Source organism: Salvelinus namaycush, chromosome 37 (assembly GCF_016432855.1).
Source record: "Salvelinus namaycush isolate Seneca chromosome 37, SaNama_1.0, whole genome shotgun sequence".
In the NCBI taxonomy this organism is placed as follows: domain Eukaryota; kingdom Metazoa; phylum Chordata; class Actinopteri; order Salmoniformes; family Salmonidae; genus Salvelinus; species Salvelinus namaycush.
The window spans coordinates 1328039-1346691 of NC_052343.1; the positions used below are offsets into that span (position 1 = coordinate 1328039).

General features: G+C 42.4%; 1 protein-coding gene across 4 annotated transcripts; it reads right to left on the reverse strand.

Moving 5' to 3' along the window:
* Nucleotides 1-6273: 6273 nt before the first annotated feature.
* rcc1 (regulator of chromosome condensation 1) lies at nucleotides 6274-13123 on the reverse strand. Of its 4 annotated transcripts, none has more exons than XM_038977065.1 (10): nucleotides 13013-13123; nucleotides 12002-12091; nucleotides 11619-11806; nucleotides 9682-9861; nucleotides 9118-9214; nucleotides 8771-8893; nucleotides 8468-8614; nucleotides 7489-7608; nucleotides 7182-7334; nucleotides 6274-7033 (listed from the first exon to the last, which is right to left on the reverse strand). In XM_038977065.1, exons 2-10 carry the CDS (start codon nucleotides 12075-12077, stop codon nucleotides 6858-6860), a joined length of 1260 nt encoding a protein of 419 aa, XP_038832993.1. In that variant the 5' UTR covers nucleotides 12078-12091; nucleotides 13013-13123; the 3' UTR covers nucleotides 6274-6857. The 4 variants fall into 4 exon arrangements, with proteins under 4 accessions (XP_038832993.1, XP_038832992.1, XP_038832996.1 ...); XM_038977064.1 differs by having other exon boundaries at nucleotides 12002-12138; nucleotides 13013-13115; XM_038977068.1 differs by having other exon boundaries at nucleotides 13017-13100.
* Between the last annotated feature and the right edge of the window lie 5530 nt (nucleotides 13124-18653).

The window sequence follows — 18653 nt, forward strand, 5'->3', positions numbered from 1 at the left end:
ATACTTTATTCTATTCTACTGTATTTAGTCAATGCCACTCTGCCATTGCTCATCCTAATATTTATATATTTCTTAATTCCATTCTTTTACTTTTAGATTTGTGTGTTGTTGGGAATTGTTAAGATACTACTGCCCTGTTGGAGCTAGAAACACAAGCATTTTGCTACACCCGCAATAACAATATGTGACCAATAAAATTTGATTTATCAGCAGGAACATGGAGCACTCCATGCCAGTAAGTCATGATATTTTTTTCCCTATAGATTGCACTAAACTATTTCAAAAGCTAATACTGCACTCATATAAGAAGTGGAGAAGCCCTATGCATCATACAATAGTCTACTCCTGGAGTAACTCCCTGTCAGTGTCACACCCTGATGTTTCACCTGTCTTTGTGATTGTCTCCACCCCCTCTAGGTGTCGCCCATCTTCCCTATGTATTTATACCGGTGTTCTCGGTTTGTCTGTTGCCAGTTTGTCAAGTCAACCAGCATTTTTTTGCATCAGCTCCTGCTTTTCCCCAGTCTCTCTTTTCTCATCCTCCTGGTTTTGACCCTTGCCTGTCATGACCCTGAGCCCGCTCGCCGGACCACTCTGCCGGCCCGAGTCTGTCTGCCGTCTTTTACCTTTGCCCCGTTTCTGGATTACCGACCTCTGCCAGACCTGAGCCTGCCTGTCGTCCTGTACCTTTGCCCCCGTTGAAGTAACAATGTTTATTACAGCAACACGGTCTGCATCTGGGTCTTACCTTTATCCTGATCGTCAGAGAGACTGTGATTAGAGGGTTAGGGAGGAGGCCCTGGGCCAGTGGTAGGTCAGGGGTGAGGGCTCTTTCTTTCAAGCACACTCACTACCTCTATCCGTCTCTCTCAAGGACCTCCAGAGCCTTCTGACCGACTACCTGCGATCTCTCCAGAGCACAGAGATGTAAGCTCCACTCATAATAGTATACTTGATGCACTATGTAAACCTCCTTCACTATGGCAGTCTTCTTGTGTGATGCTAGCATATTATCCAGGGCCAATGGTCAGATTGGATTTACTGTACTCCAACTCATGCTCTCAACCCTGTAAAAATCAACCAGACTTTTATCAAAACTAACCTGTGTCCATCCCCCTTTCCTCTAGATGAGTATGCTGGGCTATGGAACTCTAGAGCAGCACGTACAAAAACGTGCCACCCTGTTGTCAGTGTAACGGATGTGAAATGGCTAGCTAGTTAGCGGGTACGCGCTAGTAGCGTTTCAATCAGTTACGTCACTTGCTCTGAAACCTAGAAGTAGTGTTGCACCTTGCTCTGCAAGGGCCGTGGCCTTTGTGGAGCGATGGGTAATGATGCTTCGTGGGCGACCGTTGTTGATGTGTGCAGAGGGTCCCTGGTTCGCGCCCGAGGTCGGGGCGAGGGGACGGTTTAAAGTTATACTGTTACATTGGTGCCGTGACCCGGATCACTGGTTGCTGCGGAAAAGGAGGAGGTTGAAAGGGGGGTGAGTGTAACGGATGTGAAATGGCTAGCTAGTTAGCGGGTACGCGCTAGTAGCGTTTCAATCAGTTACGTCACTTGCTCTGAAACCTAGAAGTAGTGTTGCACCTTGCTCTGTAAGGGCCGCAGCTTTTGTGGAGCGATGGGTAACGACGCTTCGTGGGTGTCAGTTGTTGATGTGTGCAGAGGGTCCCTGGTTCGCGCCCGAGGGGACGGTTTAAAGTTATACTGTTACATCAGCTATCCAAAGACTTCCAATGGCCACATTTTGTGGATGACCAAATGCAATACAGTTTTGTATAAACAATTAATTTTTTTATTGTAAGATTACAAAACTACTTTTTCATAGCATGTTGGTCTTCAATTTGTACTAACTCCTGTGATAAGTTAAACATCAAGACAAATACACGTAGAGCTTGAGATTTAAAGTGAATACATTTTTAATAATCTCTCTCATACAGGTGTCTCAACTAAAATATTTATCTCAAACAAGATTAAAGAATGGGACAAAGTAAATATAAATCAGTGCTGGCGTCCGTAGCAGTTTATATGAGTTTGAGTGGGTTCCGTACTATACATGTTGACAGAATGGCTGCGAGACTGTTGCTGTACTCCCAGGTAAGGCCCTTGCTTCCAGAACCACTGAAGACCCCAATATTCAGTCAGGAAGCTTGAAGATGTGTTACCATCCAAGCCCATTTCACAGCATGCAGTGGCCTGATAAGGAGATGACAATAAATGCATGATGTACCTTTCATCACCAAAGCCATGTTCACTGTACATGAGGCTGAACAATTCAACCCTTTTGATAGTGTCATTGATATGGAAATTAACATACAAAGATTAAGTTCATGAGCTTTGACTGTAATACTGTACCTCTGGGGTCCTGTGGTGAAAGACTGTTGTGCAAGGTATTGGGCAACAACTTTCTTCCCGGGCCTGTATTCACAAAGCGTCTTCAGAGTAGGAACAGTGATCTAGGACCAGCTCCCCTTACATAAAAGGCAAAACTGATCCTAAAATCAGTACTCCTACTCTGAGATGTTTTGTGAATACGGGCCCTGATCAGTCTGCATGCTGCTTTCTAGTGATCCAACTCCCTCTTCATCTGAAATGCAACACCACCAAAAACACGAATAAGTCAATAACTTAGATAACTAATGAAACACTAATGTAAATGTGCACAAGCCTACTCAGCCAAATTATACCAAAACCACAGCCTATTTGCAGTGAACTTGTGCATATTTTCAGTCACCAGTGCATCAAAAAACAGGCAGGGGAACGAAGAAGTTTGACCAAAGTCTTCACAACAGTATACTTAACAAAAATATAAACACAACATGTAAAGTGTTGGTCCCATGTTTCATGAGCTGAAATAAAAGATCCCAGAAATGTTCCATACACACGAAAAGCTTATTTCTCTAAAGTTTTGTGCACGATTTTACATCCACGTTAGTGAGAATTTTGCCTTTGCCAAGATAATCCATCCACCTGACAGGTGTGGCATATCAAGAAGCTGATCGTCTGAAATCAGCCACCCGGACAGCTGATGAAACTGGGTTTGCACAAAAAAAAATCTGTACGAACTGTCAGAAACCGTCTCAGGAAAGCTCAGCAGCGTGCTCGTCATCTTCACTAGGGTCTTGACCGGACTGCATTTTGGCATCGTTACCGACTTAAGTAGGAAAATGCTCACCTTCGATGGCCACTGGCACGCTGGAGAGGTGTGCTCTTCATGGATGAATTCCGGATTTAACTGTACCGGGCAGATAGTGTGTATGGCTCGTGGCATTTTAAGATACCGTGACGAGATCCTGAGGCCCACTGCCGTGCCATTAATTCGCTCCCATCACGTTTCAGCATGACAATGCATGGCCCCATGTCGCAAGGATTTGTACACAATTCCTGGAAGCTCAAAATGTCACAGTTCTTCCATGGCCTGCATACTCACCAGATATGTCACCCATTGAGCATGTTTGGAATGCTCTGGATCAACATGTACGACAGCGTGTTCCTGTTCCCGCCAATATCCAGCAACTTCGCACAGCCATTAAAGAGTAGTGGGACCACATTCCACAATCAACAGCCTGATCAACTCTATGCGAAGGAGATGTGTCGCGCAGCATGAGGCAAATGGTGGTCACACAAGATACTGACTGGTTTTCTAATCCAACCCCCTAGATATGTCACCCATTGAGCATGTTTGGAATGCTCTGGATCAACATGTACGACAGCGTGTTCCTGTTCCCGCCAATATCCAGCAACTTCGCACAGCCATTAAAGAGTAGTGGGACCACATTCCACAATCAACAGCCTGATCAACTCTATGCGAAGGAGATGTGTCGCGCAGCATGAGGCAAATGGTGGTCACACAAGATACTGACTGGTTTTCTAATCCAACCCCCTAGATTTTTTAAAAGGTATCTGTGATAACAGATGCATGTCTGTATTCCCAGTCATGTGAAATCCATAGATTAGGGCCTAATGAATTCATTTCAATTGACTGATTTTCTTATTAACTGTAACTCAGTAAAATCTTTGAAAATTATGCATGTTGTGTTTATATTTTTGTTCAGTGTAGGTATTATAGCTAGCAAATATTATTATTTTCTTGCAACATTAGCCAACTTTCTCCCAGCAATTTCAATCTAGCTAGCGGCATTTTTTAATCAACTTTACCAATCAGATGGATAGTTTAGCAAATATAGCTATTAGTTTTCCCATCGCATTTAAAGCTGCCTGATACAGCTTGCCAGTGAAGTAGGATGAATAAGTCAGAAGCCAGTTAGCAATTTCAATTTCAGGCCTTTTACCAACAAAAATCATGTACAAGTATAAAATAGACAATTACCTTCAAGCAGATCATGTTCGTTTTATATTAGGACTTCAGGCCGAGGAGTAATAGCCACTTGTTTGTAGAACTAGCATCTTCACCAGATGTTGTCCACATTCAGCTCGTTTTCACTTAATGAGCGTCACAGGCAAAATCACATGCTGCGGCATGCACTTGAGGGGGCGTTACTTACCTTCTCAGTTCTTTCTTTGGCAGCCAGGGCAAATGTTTTTTTTTTTAATTGCCATCTACAATTGGTGTATAATCTATTTATATTGGCAAATTTAACTTGCAACATGGCCTTAATAAGGCAACAAATTCAGATTGCAACGCTAACATGCTTGGTCAACGGCATACATAAAGGCTATGATAATTCTTTGAGGCAATATTGCCGAGCAACAGAGCTCGCCAGCTTTGAGTCCTACAACCCGGAAATGAGTTACCTCTGGTTCGCTCAGCCATCCCTATGAGCAAAATGAATGGCGAAAGAATAGTGGAGGTGACGTTTTGATAACCATTTAAAGCGCTCTCGGACAAGGTGACTTTTATCAATATATTCGGCTGTATTTACTCTGATTCGAAAATGCTAATTAGCATAAAAGTAAACATCATGCAAAACCACAAATCTCTGAAAGCTCCTGCACGCCATCTCTAGCGGACACCTTTGCTAACAATTATTGTGTCAATTTAAAACTTGCACAAGACAGATCACAGAATTGTCCATTTAAATAATTGTTTCCACATTTATTCATTACTACATTTATCTAACATTAGATAGTTAATACAGAGATTCTTACCTTTGCCTCGATTCGACAGTCTCGTTTTGTGGGGGTAAATACAGGGCAAATATGGATAAAGGTCACCGTGTAAGATTTACACGGTTATCAAAACGTCATGCCAGGGTATGCCTACACAAAATCCAGCCATTATTTTAAGTGTTTCCAAAATCACCTATGGGAAAAATGAATGGTGGAAAAACAATTGGAAGAATTTCCCTGTTTGACCACTAGGTTTTATGGGTATTATGACATACTGTGCTACTCTATAGGGTTTTGGAATAAATGCAGCAAATAATGTCTGAAGTTAACACAAGCTTAGAGATCTTGAGGGAGTGTACAATTGGCATGCTGCCTGCAGGAATGTCCACCAGAGCTGTTGCCAAAGAATTGAATGCCTTCAACATCGCTTTAGAGAATTAGGCAGTACGTCCAACCGGCCAAACAACCGCAGACTACGTGTAACTACGCCAGTCCAGGAACTCCACATCAGGTTTCTTCACCTTCAGGATCGTTTGGGGGGGGTCAATTCAGTCAATTGACTGATTTCCTTATATTAACTGTTTTATTTAACTAGGCAAGTAAGTTATTAAGAACACATTCTTATTTACAATGGCGGCCTACCCCGGACGACGCTGGGCCAATTGTGCGCCGCCCTATGGGACTCCCAATCACGGACAGTTGTGATACAGCCTGGAATCGAACCAGGGTCTGTAGTGACACCTCTAAGCACTGAGATGCAGCGCCTTAGACCGCTGCGTCACTCGGGAGCCAACTGTAACTCTGTAAAATCGTTGCATTTATAAGAGGTTCTTTAGCATTTCAAAGCTTTGAGAAAAATGGGAGCTACTAGGGCTTTTTAAGACAATCCCACATACTTCATGAGTCATTAGTCAGATGAACGCCATTACAAAAATCCAAGGACACAACAATTCCCTTCTCACTAGCACAAAGGCGGCCTGTGGTTTTGATCTATGCCCACGGAACAATCATTTGCAACTTCAAGTGATTTTAATTTACACTGTCTGCCTTATAGAAATATATGTTGACGGACTGATAAATGTGTGGCTGTCTTACTCAAGTCATCACTATGGCCATCTGTTATTGGGTCCTCAATGTATTACCAGCGACAATCCCTGGACAAAGTTTGCCATTGCAGTGTGCAAAAAAAATTAAAAATAATTCCAAACAGTAAAATTGTACTTTATTTCCGAGTTGGACCAGCAAATAATTGTGCAAGGGGGTACAGTGAACAGCTGTCTCAACTACATGGTTCAAGACACCTTAGGCCAGACTTTCAACTGAAAGGACCTTGCTGACAAGAAATACTAGTACTCATCTTACTGATGCCGTTGGGGGGGGGTTATTGCTTGGAACAAAAATTGGAATCTTAAAAGGCTGTGACTTGGGATTTCATTAAAAGGCTTGTCCACTATTTTCCCCACACACATACTGGCATCCTAAAGATTGTCATAAAAAAATAACTAAGCAAACTAGATTTTTAAAAAGTGTTTCTCTTGCTTAATGATCATGATCTACTGAACCACATCCAAATACATTAGGGGATTTTTGCACTGAGTGGGAGATTGAGCCCTCTAACAGACTAGTCAGTCTCACCCCTGCCCCATCACGTTCCCTCCACGGCTTACCTGGCTCTGCACAGGAAGGCACATTCATCCACAAACCCCTCCCCCACATGTAGGTATTTAACACAAATCCCTCTGGTGCAGACCAACAAGGTCAACCTTCCCCTGCCTGAGGATACATCAACTCTCCAGCTTGTCTTTGACCAGCAGGACTGTGTGCTGCCCGCCGCTGGCCACCATCAGTACTATGCGGTTCTCCAGCTGCTTGCCCGTCATCTCTACAGGGCTCCATTCGTCATTCTCCTCACCTGTGCCAAGCTGGAGGTTAGTGCCCATACCCCAGGCATACACAGACCCTGCAATAAATACACACATCAGTGGACCATATAGACACAATGGCCTTGGAGTCATTCCTATCACAATTACACACAATAATGTAGACATGCACAACATCAGCAGATTATTATTTTTTATAAACCAGAAATACACTAGCTATGACCTCACCTTGTTTGGTGACAGCGTAGCTGACCGATGCCCCACATGCCACCACCTGGGCTACATCCAGTCCTTCCACAGGCGTGGGTTCGCTCTTCTCCTCTGCCCCCTGGCCCAGACCCAGACGCCCATACTCTGCCCGGCCCAGGCTGTACACCTTCCCTATAAGAGGACAGAGAAAGGAGACATCTCTGTATCCTGTATCTTCCCAATTTGTGCTGCACTATGCAGTTGACAGATTCTTGAACAGTCCAAGTTCTGACATTTTAAACGCTCTTGATCAGATCAACTAAAATATGGGCCCCGAAGCACTTACCGGCAGAGTCGAGGCAAACTGTGTGGTGCTGTCCCCCTGAGAAGCCAATCCAGTTAATGGTGGAGTTTTTGAAGGTGGTAAGTTTTATTGGAACGAAGCATGTGTTGATGAGTTTGGTCCCTGAAAACATTAGTACAGAGGTCTATGGTCAATGGGTACTGTGTGACTCTCCAACACACCCAACTGCAATTCCAGAGCAGATCAGAGACTCAGTGTGCATAAATAACCAGGTTTCCAGCCAACCTTTCTATGCAAGTAAAGTACATGTCAGATAAAAAAAAATGTTGATGGAAATGCCTTTATGCGCATATATTGACAAGCACCATAAAGTAAAAATGTTCATATTTCTTTATGCAGATTACTCAAATTTATTTTTTCTTCAAATTTTACCCCCTTTTCTCCCCAATTTTCATGGTATCCAATTGCTAGTAATTACTGTCTCATCGCTACAACTCCCGTACGGGCTCGGGAGAGACGAAGGTCGAAAGAAACACAACCCAACCAAGCCGCACTGCTTCTTAACACAGCGCGCCTCCAACCCGGAAGCCAGCCGCACCAATGTGTCGGAGGAAACACCGTGCACCTGGCTCCCTTGGTTAGCGCGCACTGCGCCCGGCCCTCTACCGGAGTCGCTGGTGCGCGATGAGACAAGGATATCCCTACCGGCCAAACCCTCCCTAACCCGGACGACGCTAGGCCAATTGTGTGTCGCCCCACGGACCTCCCGGTCGCGGCCAGCTGCGACAGAGCCTGGGCGTGAACCCAGAGTCTCTGGTGGCGCAGCTAGCGCTGTGATGCGATGCAGTGCCCTAGACCACTGCGCCACCCGGGAGGCCCCGTTTTCTCAATTTTCACATGAAAATCTGTTGCCAATTGGATGGAAACCTAGCTATAGTTGATGAATTAAGCTCAAATTGGAGGATAAACCAAGTTCTACAGTATTTCTAAAGGTTGTCGAATACATTTTTATCATGCTCACCAAGCTGATGGTAGTTTGACAGTCCAAATCCATAGACGTGGCCTTCTTTTGACACAGCAATGGTCATATAAGCCCCACAGAAGGCATCTGTGAAGTGAACTTTGCCCCTAGACTGGACCTTCACAATCTGAGGTATCAGCAACCGCACTATAATCATACAGAAACACATGTCCTGACTGTCACCCATAGCAGTCAAAACAGAGAATAGTGGTACAGATATCCATTCATCATATGAGTGCTCACACCCAAACTACAGCTGAATGAATACAGTGTCAGAGGTAAATGGTTTCAGTTGGTACATACACAGCCCTTTCCTGCCCCCTCGGTTGGCAAAGAGCTCTGGCACCCTTCCCAGCTGCCCCTGCTCTCCGCAGCCTGATGTGTAGAGGTCACCGCTTGCGGTCAGCATCACCAAGTGGTCATTACCTGGGGGTCAGAGGTCATGAATATGGTCTTATAACCAGGGCAGCATTGAGCAAGAAACGATATGGTAGAAAGCTCAGATGTAGGACAAACATGCCTCTGACCCGCAGAAGGAATCACGTCAGTTCTAATCATTATATTTTTATTGAACGTGGTCCAGACCTCTGGGCAAGCAGAACTTAAGCAGAGAAACCATAAAGGTTAGGGACAGAGCCCCCATTTCTCACCTGATGCTATTTTCATCACAGGCCCTTTCATGGGGACCTTGACAGGCACAGTAACCTTCTTCATAGGCTCTAGTAGACCAATGACTCCGCTGTTATCCTAATGCAAATGGGACAATGTGTGAAATGTGAGAATAGCAGGTTCTCTGAATTTGGTATATGATAGAGATGACATATGCTGCTGCTACTGTTTATTATCTGTTACTTTATTCCTAGTTATACAGTGCATGTACATATCTACCTCGCACCCCTGCACATCGACTCAGTATAGGTACCCTGTGTATATATATCATTACTCATTGTGTATTTATTACATGTATTAATTTCTATTATTTTTACATTTTCTTTCTCTGCATTGTTGAGAAAAGCCCATAAGTAAGCATTTAACTGTTAGTCCACACCTGTTTACGAAGCATGTCACAAATAAAATTGTATTCCATTTGATTAGTTAAAGGCAGATGCAATGCAAGTCAATGGAAAGTCAATTTAAGATTATTTGAGTAACAGAATGGTGCATAAACAGTTTCCAGGGTGTTTGACAGCGGTTAAACCCTGTCCCCTACTCACCCTGAAAGAGCCCCAGATGTATACGGCACCGTCCTCTGTGAGTGCAGCTGTGTGACTGTCCCCAGCGGACACCTGAACCACCCTCTCGTCCAGGGACACCTTTCCTGGCACCATCTCAGAGCCCTCCTCTGTAGTCTCTCGACCCAGAGCACCCTCGTCATTGCAGCCAAACGTGTAGATCTACACCAGTGACAAGCATCTTGTTACTAAGCAAAGTCATATATGCTTAAGATACGGTTTTTCAGTCCCGGGTTAATCTTAGTCCAGGGTGTATATTCACAAAGTGTCTCCCAAGTAGGAGTGCTGATCTAGGATCAGTTTTGCCTTTTAAATAAGATCTAGATCAGCACACTTACTATGAGCCAGTGTTCATTTTCACAGCTATTTTAGATTTAGCCATCAGGCGGTTTAGTAATTTCCTCTTTCGTAGTTTGTCACATTTCCCCCCCATAAACAAATTTATATTTACCCCCAATAGTGTTCACATTAAGATAGGCCTATTTGGACAAGGCTACAATTCCCACATAGTTGGCAACATTGCTTGTAGCAGATTGTAACAAAAGTCAGCCATTATTTATCATATAGGCTACAAAGCCTTGGCTACTAGTAAAAGAATTTGGGCCCATACAGCTCAGATCTTCTCCCCATCATAACCTCGTGATGTGGGTAAACAGTGATTTCCCCCCCCCCTTTTTATTTATTAATTTTTGTTTTTAAATGGGAGAACCTGAGCTTTCCAACAATGCCAAAATTATTAATTTACTCCTAATATTTCAACAAATAGCCTTAATATTTCCAATCAGATAAAAGCAAAAGCACTCGCATTTCCCTCACGCATCAGCAGATGAATAAACAGCGCACATGGTAATAGAGCTTCTGATGTGATCAAAGCAAAAATAGCCTATATGTAAGAGAGAGTAAACATTATTGGTTCTAGTTGAGGTTAGTTACAATTGAAGTGTCCTGGCTGCACATCAGTTCAAAAGAGAAGTGACTGGAGTGACCTAGTAGCTGTGTGTGTGTGGTAGAGCCAGACAGATCAGCTTAATCAACCACTGCAACTGAAAGACCACTGAGAGGATCGCATTATATTCCACAAAGGCATGTATGCTTATGATGGGACACAAACGGCTCAAAAGGAGCTTCATGTGAAATGATGTCAATTAGTATCACATGGAACTCTCGTCTCTTTACATTTGTCAACTAAAATGGAAAAACATTTTTAATCGTTATCGTTTTCTTCAGGGCATTTCAACTCATTATCGTCATTTGTTTGCGTCAGGAAAAAGTAATAGACAAGTATTTTTCATAATTGTTGATGAAATAAAAGCTCTGAGCCAATTCATGATTACAGGGCCTGAACTAAAAAGCATTTCCAATAGATATTCTCAATTGAGCATTTTTTTTCTCCCACCTTAACTTAACCAGGTAGGCCAGTTGAGAACAAGTTCTCATTTACAACTGCGACCTGGCCAAGATCAAGCAAAGCAGTGCGACAAAAACAGAATTAAACATGGGAACAAACATACAGTCAATAACATCTGTATACAGTGTGTGCAAATGAAGTAAGGAGGTAAGGCAATAAATAGGCCAATAGTGGCAAAGTAATTACAGTTTAGCAATTGACACGAGTGATATGTGCAAATGAGGATGTGCAAGTAGAAATACTGGTGTGCAAAAGAGCAGAAAAACAAAAACAAATATGGGATGAGATGGGTAGTTGGTTGGATGGGTTATTTACAGATGGGCTGTGTACAGCTGCAGCGATCGGTAACCCGCTCTGACAGCTGATGCTTAAAGTTAGTGAGGGAGATAAGTCTCCAACTTCAGTGATAAAAAAAAAGAAAAAAAAGACCAGTAGCATGGTTAATCTGGATTTATGAAATTGGATGCTGTATCTTGAGACAGTTGAAGTTGGATCTGCTGCCTTCACTCACATTTCCAGTGTCACTGAGACAGACTGTGTGCATGCCCCCCGCCGCCACCTGCACCACACCCTCAGGCAGGGTCACCAGGGCCGGCCTCTTCCTCTCCATGATGTCCTCTCCCAGACCCAGCTGTCCTACGTCCCCTTGGCCCAGCACTAGAACCAGACCCTTATCCTGCCCATGGCTGCTGTGGGAAACTGACACCAACAGTATTATTTAATCCAAACTGTAGTATCTTTATGGAAATTGCGCAAATAACAAGCACAGTGTTTTGATGATTCTATTTCAAAGGACTCATACTAGGGGAGTGTTCAAGTAGGCAGCTTGACAACGAGATTGAACATTAACAATAGACTTCATATTGGCTTAATGGAGTCAAGTCAGTGGCTTACCTTTAACTTTCTTAGGATCCTTTACTTCCTCTGGTTTACTTTCCTTTGGTCTCTTCAGAGCCTTCTTTGCAGGCATGGCTACAACAGACCCTGCACAAAACACAACTCGTGTGAGAAGATTTGAGGGGGAAACAAGCCTGTAGGAACAGAAAATGAAGACTGCATTTAATATAGCAAATAATTGTTTTAGGAAGGTTATTAGAGGAAGCACAATTCTAGATAACAGTACCAATAATATTGCTGCAGTAGGATATCAGCTACAAAGTCAAATGTGACCTATGGAAGAGGGCTGTGTGATTTTGGACTTGGAACAGATGTCAGGAATTGGCTATTATTCAGTCAACGGCTAGCCTAACCAATGCGGACAGCTGTTGCACAAGATGTACGTGCAGCGAGACTTGGACTAGAGTGGTATGCAACCTTACGACCGACAGGCGCAAACAATATAGCTACTTGTTCCTGGCTGCAAACAACCATCCTGTTAACTTTAGCCATGTGGTTGATACACTTCCCAGGGACATGGTGATGGCTATAGCTAGTACTGCCATCAATTGTCGGTACATTTGTTAGACTGGTGTATATTGTTATAGTAAATACAGAACTTAGTCACCTTGGTCAGCTAGCTTGTTAGCTAGAACTAAGCTAATGTTAGCATACAAGCGGCTGTGGTTGCAATGACAACGTTAGCCAGCTAACGTTAGCTAGTTAAGTTAACAGTTGGCAATTGAGTTTGTTTAAACCAGAAAGTGTGCTAACGTGTTCGCTATTTTACCAACACAAAGCTGACGCTAACTAGCTACACTTTAAACGGGAAGGTTAGGCTAGCTAACATTGCCAAAATGAGTTGGCTAACGTTATCTGAAAGTTAGCTTGCTAGCTGATTCATTGGTACATGGATGAAAATATACCGCTAAACGAATCCAAATAACTAAACAGCTCGTGGTTATATTAAGATAACTCGTATATTCCGTTTTCACCAAGGGAAAAATATTAAATACCGACATAACTTACTTGCCTGTACCGTGGATCACTTTGGTAGCTGACAGAGATGTAGCCACACTGGTTCAGTGTGCGTGTTACCGTAGGCTATCCCAGTCGGCAACTGTTCTACACAGACCACGCGCCCTCAATTTTTAAAGAGACAGTGGCCGTGTTAGAACTCTGTCTTGCCAATTACTGCACACCGTATGTACTATTTAGAACGTACTGTTTAGTAAAAACGAAAACAGTCTTAACGTATGCATCAAATTCTATAGGTAGACTTGACAGAAATAGTAGCAAAAGGTAAATATTGAACTTGCACACATATCAACTAAAACAGTTTGACTTGCAGAATCGATTATGCTGCAATGGCTGTCAGTCTGATCAAGGCGTTAAAGCTGCACTATACAGAAATCGCAGCCGCCATTACCTGGTTGCTAAAATTCAAATAGTTCTAATACGTTTGTGACAAAACAAGCACTTAAGTTTAGTTTTTGCTTCTTTTACTTTGAGTTTTGTACATCAGCTTCAAACAGCTGAAAATACAATATTTTTTGTTATGGAAAATATTTCAGAGGTTTAGCTGGTACAATGATTCTCTATACTAAACTTAACGAGAAGCATAGAAATAGCGCACATAAAACAGATTTACCGCTTCTTAGACTTGCTTTGAATGAGAATGACAGATCTATAACTCATATTTCTATGTGAATTTGGACCGTTTGCCCCAAAAGTTACAGATTGCAGCTCCTTTTCTTTCCTAGACTAATTTCCTTCTTTCTTAGCGTCCTTTCATTTCCTCTTTTCCTAACTTCCTTTCCTTCTTCCATTTCTTTCCTCTACTGTGCGTTGTTGATACCTGCCACAAAATAAAGGAAACACTTGAGTAAATGAGGGATACAAAGTATATTGAAAGCAGGTGCTTCTCTAAAGGTAGCTAGGAAAGGAAAGGAAGCTAGGAAAGGAGAAATAAAGAGAGTTAGGAAAGGGAGCGAGAAAAGGAATCTAGGAAAGAAAAGGAAGAAGGAAAGGAAGCTAGCAAAGGTAGATAGGGATGGAGGTGAGGAAAGGGATGTAGGGAAAGAAAGGAAGCAAAGAAAGGAGGAAAGGAAGCTAGGACAGGAAAGAAAGGAGGAAAATAAAGGGAGTTAGGAAAGGGAGCGAGGAATGGAGAAAAGGAATTTAAGAAAGAAAATTAGGAAAGGAAAGGAAGAAGGAAAGGAAGCTAGGAAAAGAGGAAAGGAGCTAGGAAAGGTAAGGAGATGAGAATAGGGAAGGGGGTGAGAATATTTAGGTTGGGAAGGAAAGGAAGCTAGGGAAGGAAAGGAAGCTAGGAAAGGAAAGAAAGCTAGGAAATTAGAAAAAGAAAGGGATATAGAAAAGGAGAGAGGAAAGGAGGAAAGGAATCTAAGAAAGAAAATGAGGAGTACACATGTATGTGGTAGGGATTAAGGATCTAAACCTAGGCCAGCTAGTGACTAAGCCTACACGGCCTAACCATAAAGATCCTTCAAAGTCAACTCTGATTGATTCTATTTTAACGAATACCTCTGAGAAATATGTTTCTACTGGTGTCTTCGCCCCAAGATATTAGTGACCATTGCCAAGTTGTGTGTGTTAATACAAAAATCTAAGCCTTGTGTCATCACAGACTAATTTTAAAAACTTCCGTGAACAGGCTTTTTTACACAATCTTTATTTTAGTGACCTTGATTGTAATTTCAGCTGTCCCTGAACCAGATTTAGCTTTGAGCCTCGTCAATACTATTGTTGAAAATCATAATCCCTTAAAAAAAATTAAGGGTTAAAGGTAGATTGAAAGAACACAGGCTTAGGCCCAGACTGGCAAGCTTTTAAGCAACTGAGGCATAGCCGCGGGAAGTAGGGGTGCTGACTGTGCTGCAGCACCCCCTAAAAAACAATATACTGTACTAGCTATATTGATAAATGCTATATTTTATGCAAGAAAAAGTATATGAACCCTTTAGAAATACATGGATTTCTGCATAAATTGGTCATAAAATTTGATGTGAGCTTCATCTAGGTCACAACAATAGACAAACACAGTCTGCTTAAACTAATGACACAAACAATTATACTTTTTCATGTCTTTATTGAACACACCGTGAAAACATTCACAGTGCAGGGTGGAAAAAGTATGTGAACCCTTGGATTTAATAACTGGTTGACCCTCCTTTGGCAGCAATAACCTCAACCAAACATTTTCTGTAGTTGCAGATCAGACCTGCACAACAGTCAGGAGGAATTTTAAAGAGAACCATTCCTCTTTACAAAACTGTTTCAGTTCAGCAATATTCTTGGGATGTCTTGTGTGAACTACTCTCTTGAGGTCATGCCACAGCATCTCAATCGGGTTGAGGTCAGGACTCTGACTGGCCCACTCCAGAAGGCATATTTTCTTTTGTTGAAGCCATTCTGTTGTTGATTTACTTCTGTGTTTTGGATCGTTGTCCTGTTGCATCACCCGACTTCTGTTGAGCTTCAATTGGTGGACAGATAGCCTAACATTCTTCTGCAAAATGTCTTGATAAACTTGGGAATTCATTTTTCCGTCAATGATAGCAAGCTGTCCAGGCCCAGAGGAAGCAAAGCAGCCCCAAACCATGATGCTCCATCCACCATACTTTACAGTTGGGATGATGTTTTGATGTTGGTGTGCTATGCTTTTTTTTCTCCACACATAGTGTTCCTTCCAAACAACTCAACTGTAGTTTCACTGTCCACAGAATAATTAGCCAGTAGCGCTGTGGAACATCCAGTTCCACTTTTGCAAACTTCAGACGTGCAGCAATGTTTTTTTGTTGACAGAAGTGGCTTCTTCCGTGGTGCCCCACCATGATCACCATTCTTGTTTAGTGTTTTGCGTATCGTAGACTCGTCAACAGAGATGTTAGCATGTTCCAGAGATTTCTGGAGCTGACACTCTAGGATTCTTCTTAACCTCATTGAGCATTCTGCGCTGTGCTCTTGCAGTCATCTTTGCAGGACGGCCACTCCTAAGGAGAGTAGCAACAGTGCTGAACTTTCTCCATTTATAGACAATTTGTCTTACTGTGGACCGATGAACATCAAGGCTTTAAGATGTACTTTTGTAACCCTTTCTATATTTATGCAAGTAAACTTCTGAGATCTCTTTTGTTTGAGGCATGGTTCACATCAGGCAATGCTTCTTGTGAATAGCAAACTCAAATTTTGTGAGTGTTTTTTATAGGGCAAGGCAGCTCTAACCAACATCTCCAATCTCGTCTCATTGATTGGACTCCAGGTTAGCTGACTCCTATCTCCAATTAGCTTTTGGAGATGTCATTAGCCTAGGGGTTCACATACTTTTCCCAACCTACACTGTGAATGTTTAAATGATGTATTCAATATAGACAATAAAAATACAATAATTTGTGTGTTATTAGTTTAAGCACACTATGTTTGTTTATTGTTGACCAATTTATGCAGAAATTCAGGTAATTCAAAAGTGTTCACATACTTTTTCTTGCCACTGTATATTATTCTTTTTTTTCCTTCTTTTTTTTAACGAAAGTAGTGCATTGGGCCTTTCTAGTATTAGCGTACCAATATAGACTTCTGTAAGGTGGGCAACAACGCTGGCCGCCCAAAAATTCAGCATCTCAGCTTTGGCAAAAAAGGTAGTTGTATAATTTTTTTTATTTCACCTTTATTTAACCAGTAGGCCAGTTGAGAACAAGTTCTCATTTACAACTGCGACCTGGCCAAGATAAAGCAAAGCAGTGCAACAAAAACAACAACACAGAGTTACACATAAACAAATGTACAGTCAATAACACAAAAGAAAAGAAAAATAGAAACATCTATGTACAGTGTGTACAAATGTAGAAGAGTAGGGAGGTAGGAAATAAATATGACCTAAAGGCGAAAATAATTAAAATGTTGCATTAACACTGGAGTGATAGATGTGCAGATGATGATGTGCAAGTAGAGATACTGGGGTGCAAGAGGGTAAGTAATAATATGGGGATGAGGTAGTCGGGTATGCTATTTACAGATTGGCTGTGTACAGGTATAGTGACCGGTAAGCTGCTCTGACAGCTGATGCTTAAAGTTAGTGAGGGAGATATAAGACTCCAGCTTCAAAGATTTTTGCAATTCGTTCCAGTCATTGGCAGCAGAGAACTGGAAGGAAAGGCGGCCAAAGGAAGTGTTGGCTTTGGGGATGACTAGTGCAATATACCTGCTGGAGCGGGTGCTATGGGTGGGTGTTGCTATGGTGACCAGTGAACTGAGATAAGGCGGGGCTTTACCTAGCAAAGACTTATAGATGACCTGGAGCCAGTGGGTTTGGCGACGGATAAGTAGTGATGCTGGCCAGTCAACGAAAGCATACAGGTCGCAGTGGTGGGTAGTATATGGGGCTTTGGTGATAAAACGCATGGCGCTGTGATAGATTACTAATTAAGAACAGTATCTTGCAGGATTCAATAGTTGGAATTGTAAGAGTTGTTGCCCTGTCCCTTTCTCTGCAATTTCCATTCTAATGGAATCCAGAAAGAACAAAACCCTGTCCTCAAACATTTACATCAAAAGGTGCAAAGTTATGGGCAAAGACACAAAACATCCACATGAAATAAAAAAAATGTCTTGATCAAATAACATGGAAAACAAACACTTTTTGTAGAGTTTTCATTTACCATTCTTACAAACCACTTAATGTAAATGTACATTACTGTATTGTACATAGGCTGGTCATCTAGGTCTGTACCTGTACACTTTCCAACACCACGAAGAAAAACAATGCACAATACAGTACTTGAGTACAGTCATGGCCAAAAGTTGAGAATGACACAAATATTAATTTTCACAAAGTCTGCTGCCTCAGTTTGTATGATGGCAATTTGCATATACTCCAGAATGTTATAAAGAGTGATCAGGTGAATTGCAATTAATTGCAAAGTCCCTCTTTGCTATGCAAATTAACTGAATCCCCAAAAAATGCTTGCTCAGGAATGGCAGCAGGCAGGTGTGAGTGCATCTGCACGCACAGTGAGGTGAAGACTCCAGGAAAAACATCAGGGACAGTGATATTCTGCAAACGGTACAGGGATTGGACTGCTGAGGACTGGGGTAAAGTCATTTTCTCTGATGAATCCCCTTTCCGATTGTTTGGGGTATCCGGAAAAAAAGCTTGTCCGGAGAAGACAAGGTGAGCGCTACCATCAGTCCTGTGTCATGCCAACAGTCATGTGTGGGGTTGCTTCTCAGCCAAGGGAGTGGGCTCACTCACAATTTTGCCTAAGAACACAGCCATGAATAAAGAATGGTACCAACACATCCTCAGAGAGCAACTTCTCCCAATCATCCAGGAACAGTTTGGTGTCAAACAATGCCTTTTCCAGCATGATGGAGCCAGGAAACTCCCCAGACCTTAATCCCATTGAGAACTTGTGGTCAATCCTCAAAAGGCAGGTGGACAAACAAAACCCCACAAATTCTGACAAACTCCAAGCATTGATTATGCAAGAATGGGCTGCCATCAGTCAGGATGTGGCCCAGAAGTTAAATGACATGATGCCAGGGCGGATTGCAGAGGTCTTGAAAAAGAAGGGTCAACACTGCAAATATTGACTCTTTGCATCAACTTCATGTAATTGTCAATAAAAGCCATTGACACTTATGAAAT

Excerpts from the sequence above, each read along its gene's own strand:
- rcc1 (XM_038977065.1), bottom strand. The coding sequence starts at position 12,077 with ATGCCTGCAAAGAAGGCTCTGAAGAGACCAAAGGAAAGTAAACCAGAG. Across the intron at positions 9,215-9,681 it reads ACATCTGGGGCTCTTTCAGG|GATAACAGCGGAGTCATTGG; the intron begins GTGAGTAGGGGA and ends CATTTGCATTAG. Across the intron at positions 7,609-8,467 it reads GTCAAACTACCATCAGCTTG|GGACCAAACTCATCAACACA; the intron begins GTGAGCATGATA and ends TAATGTTTTCAG.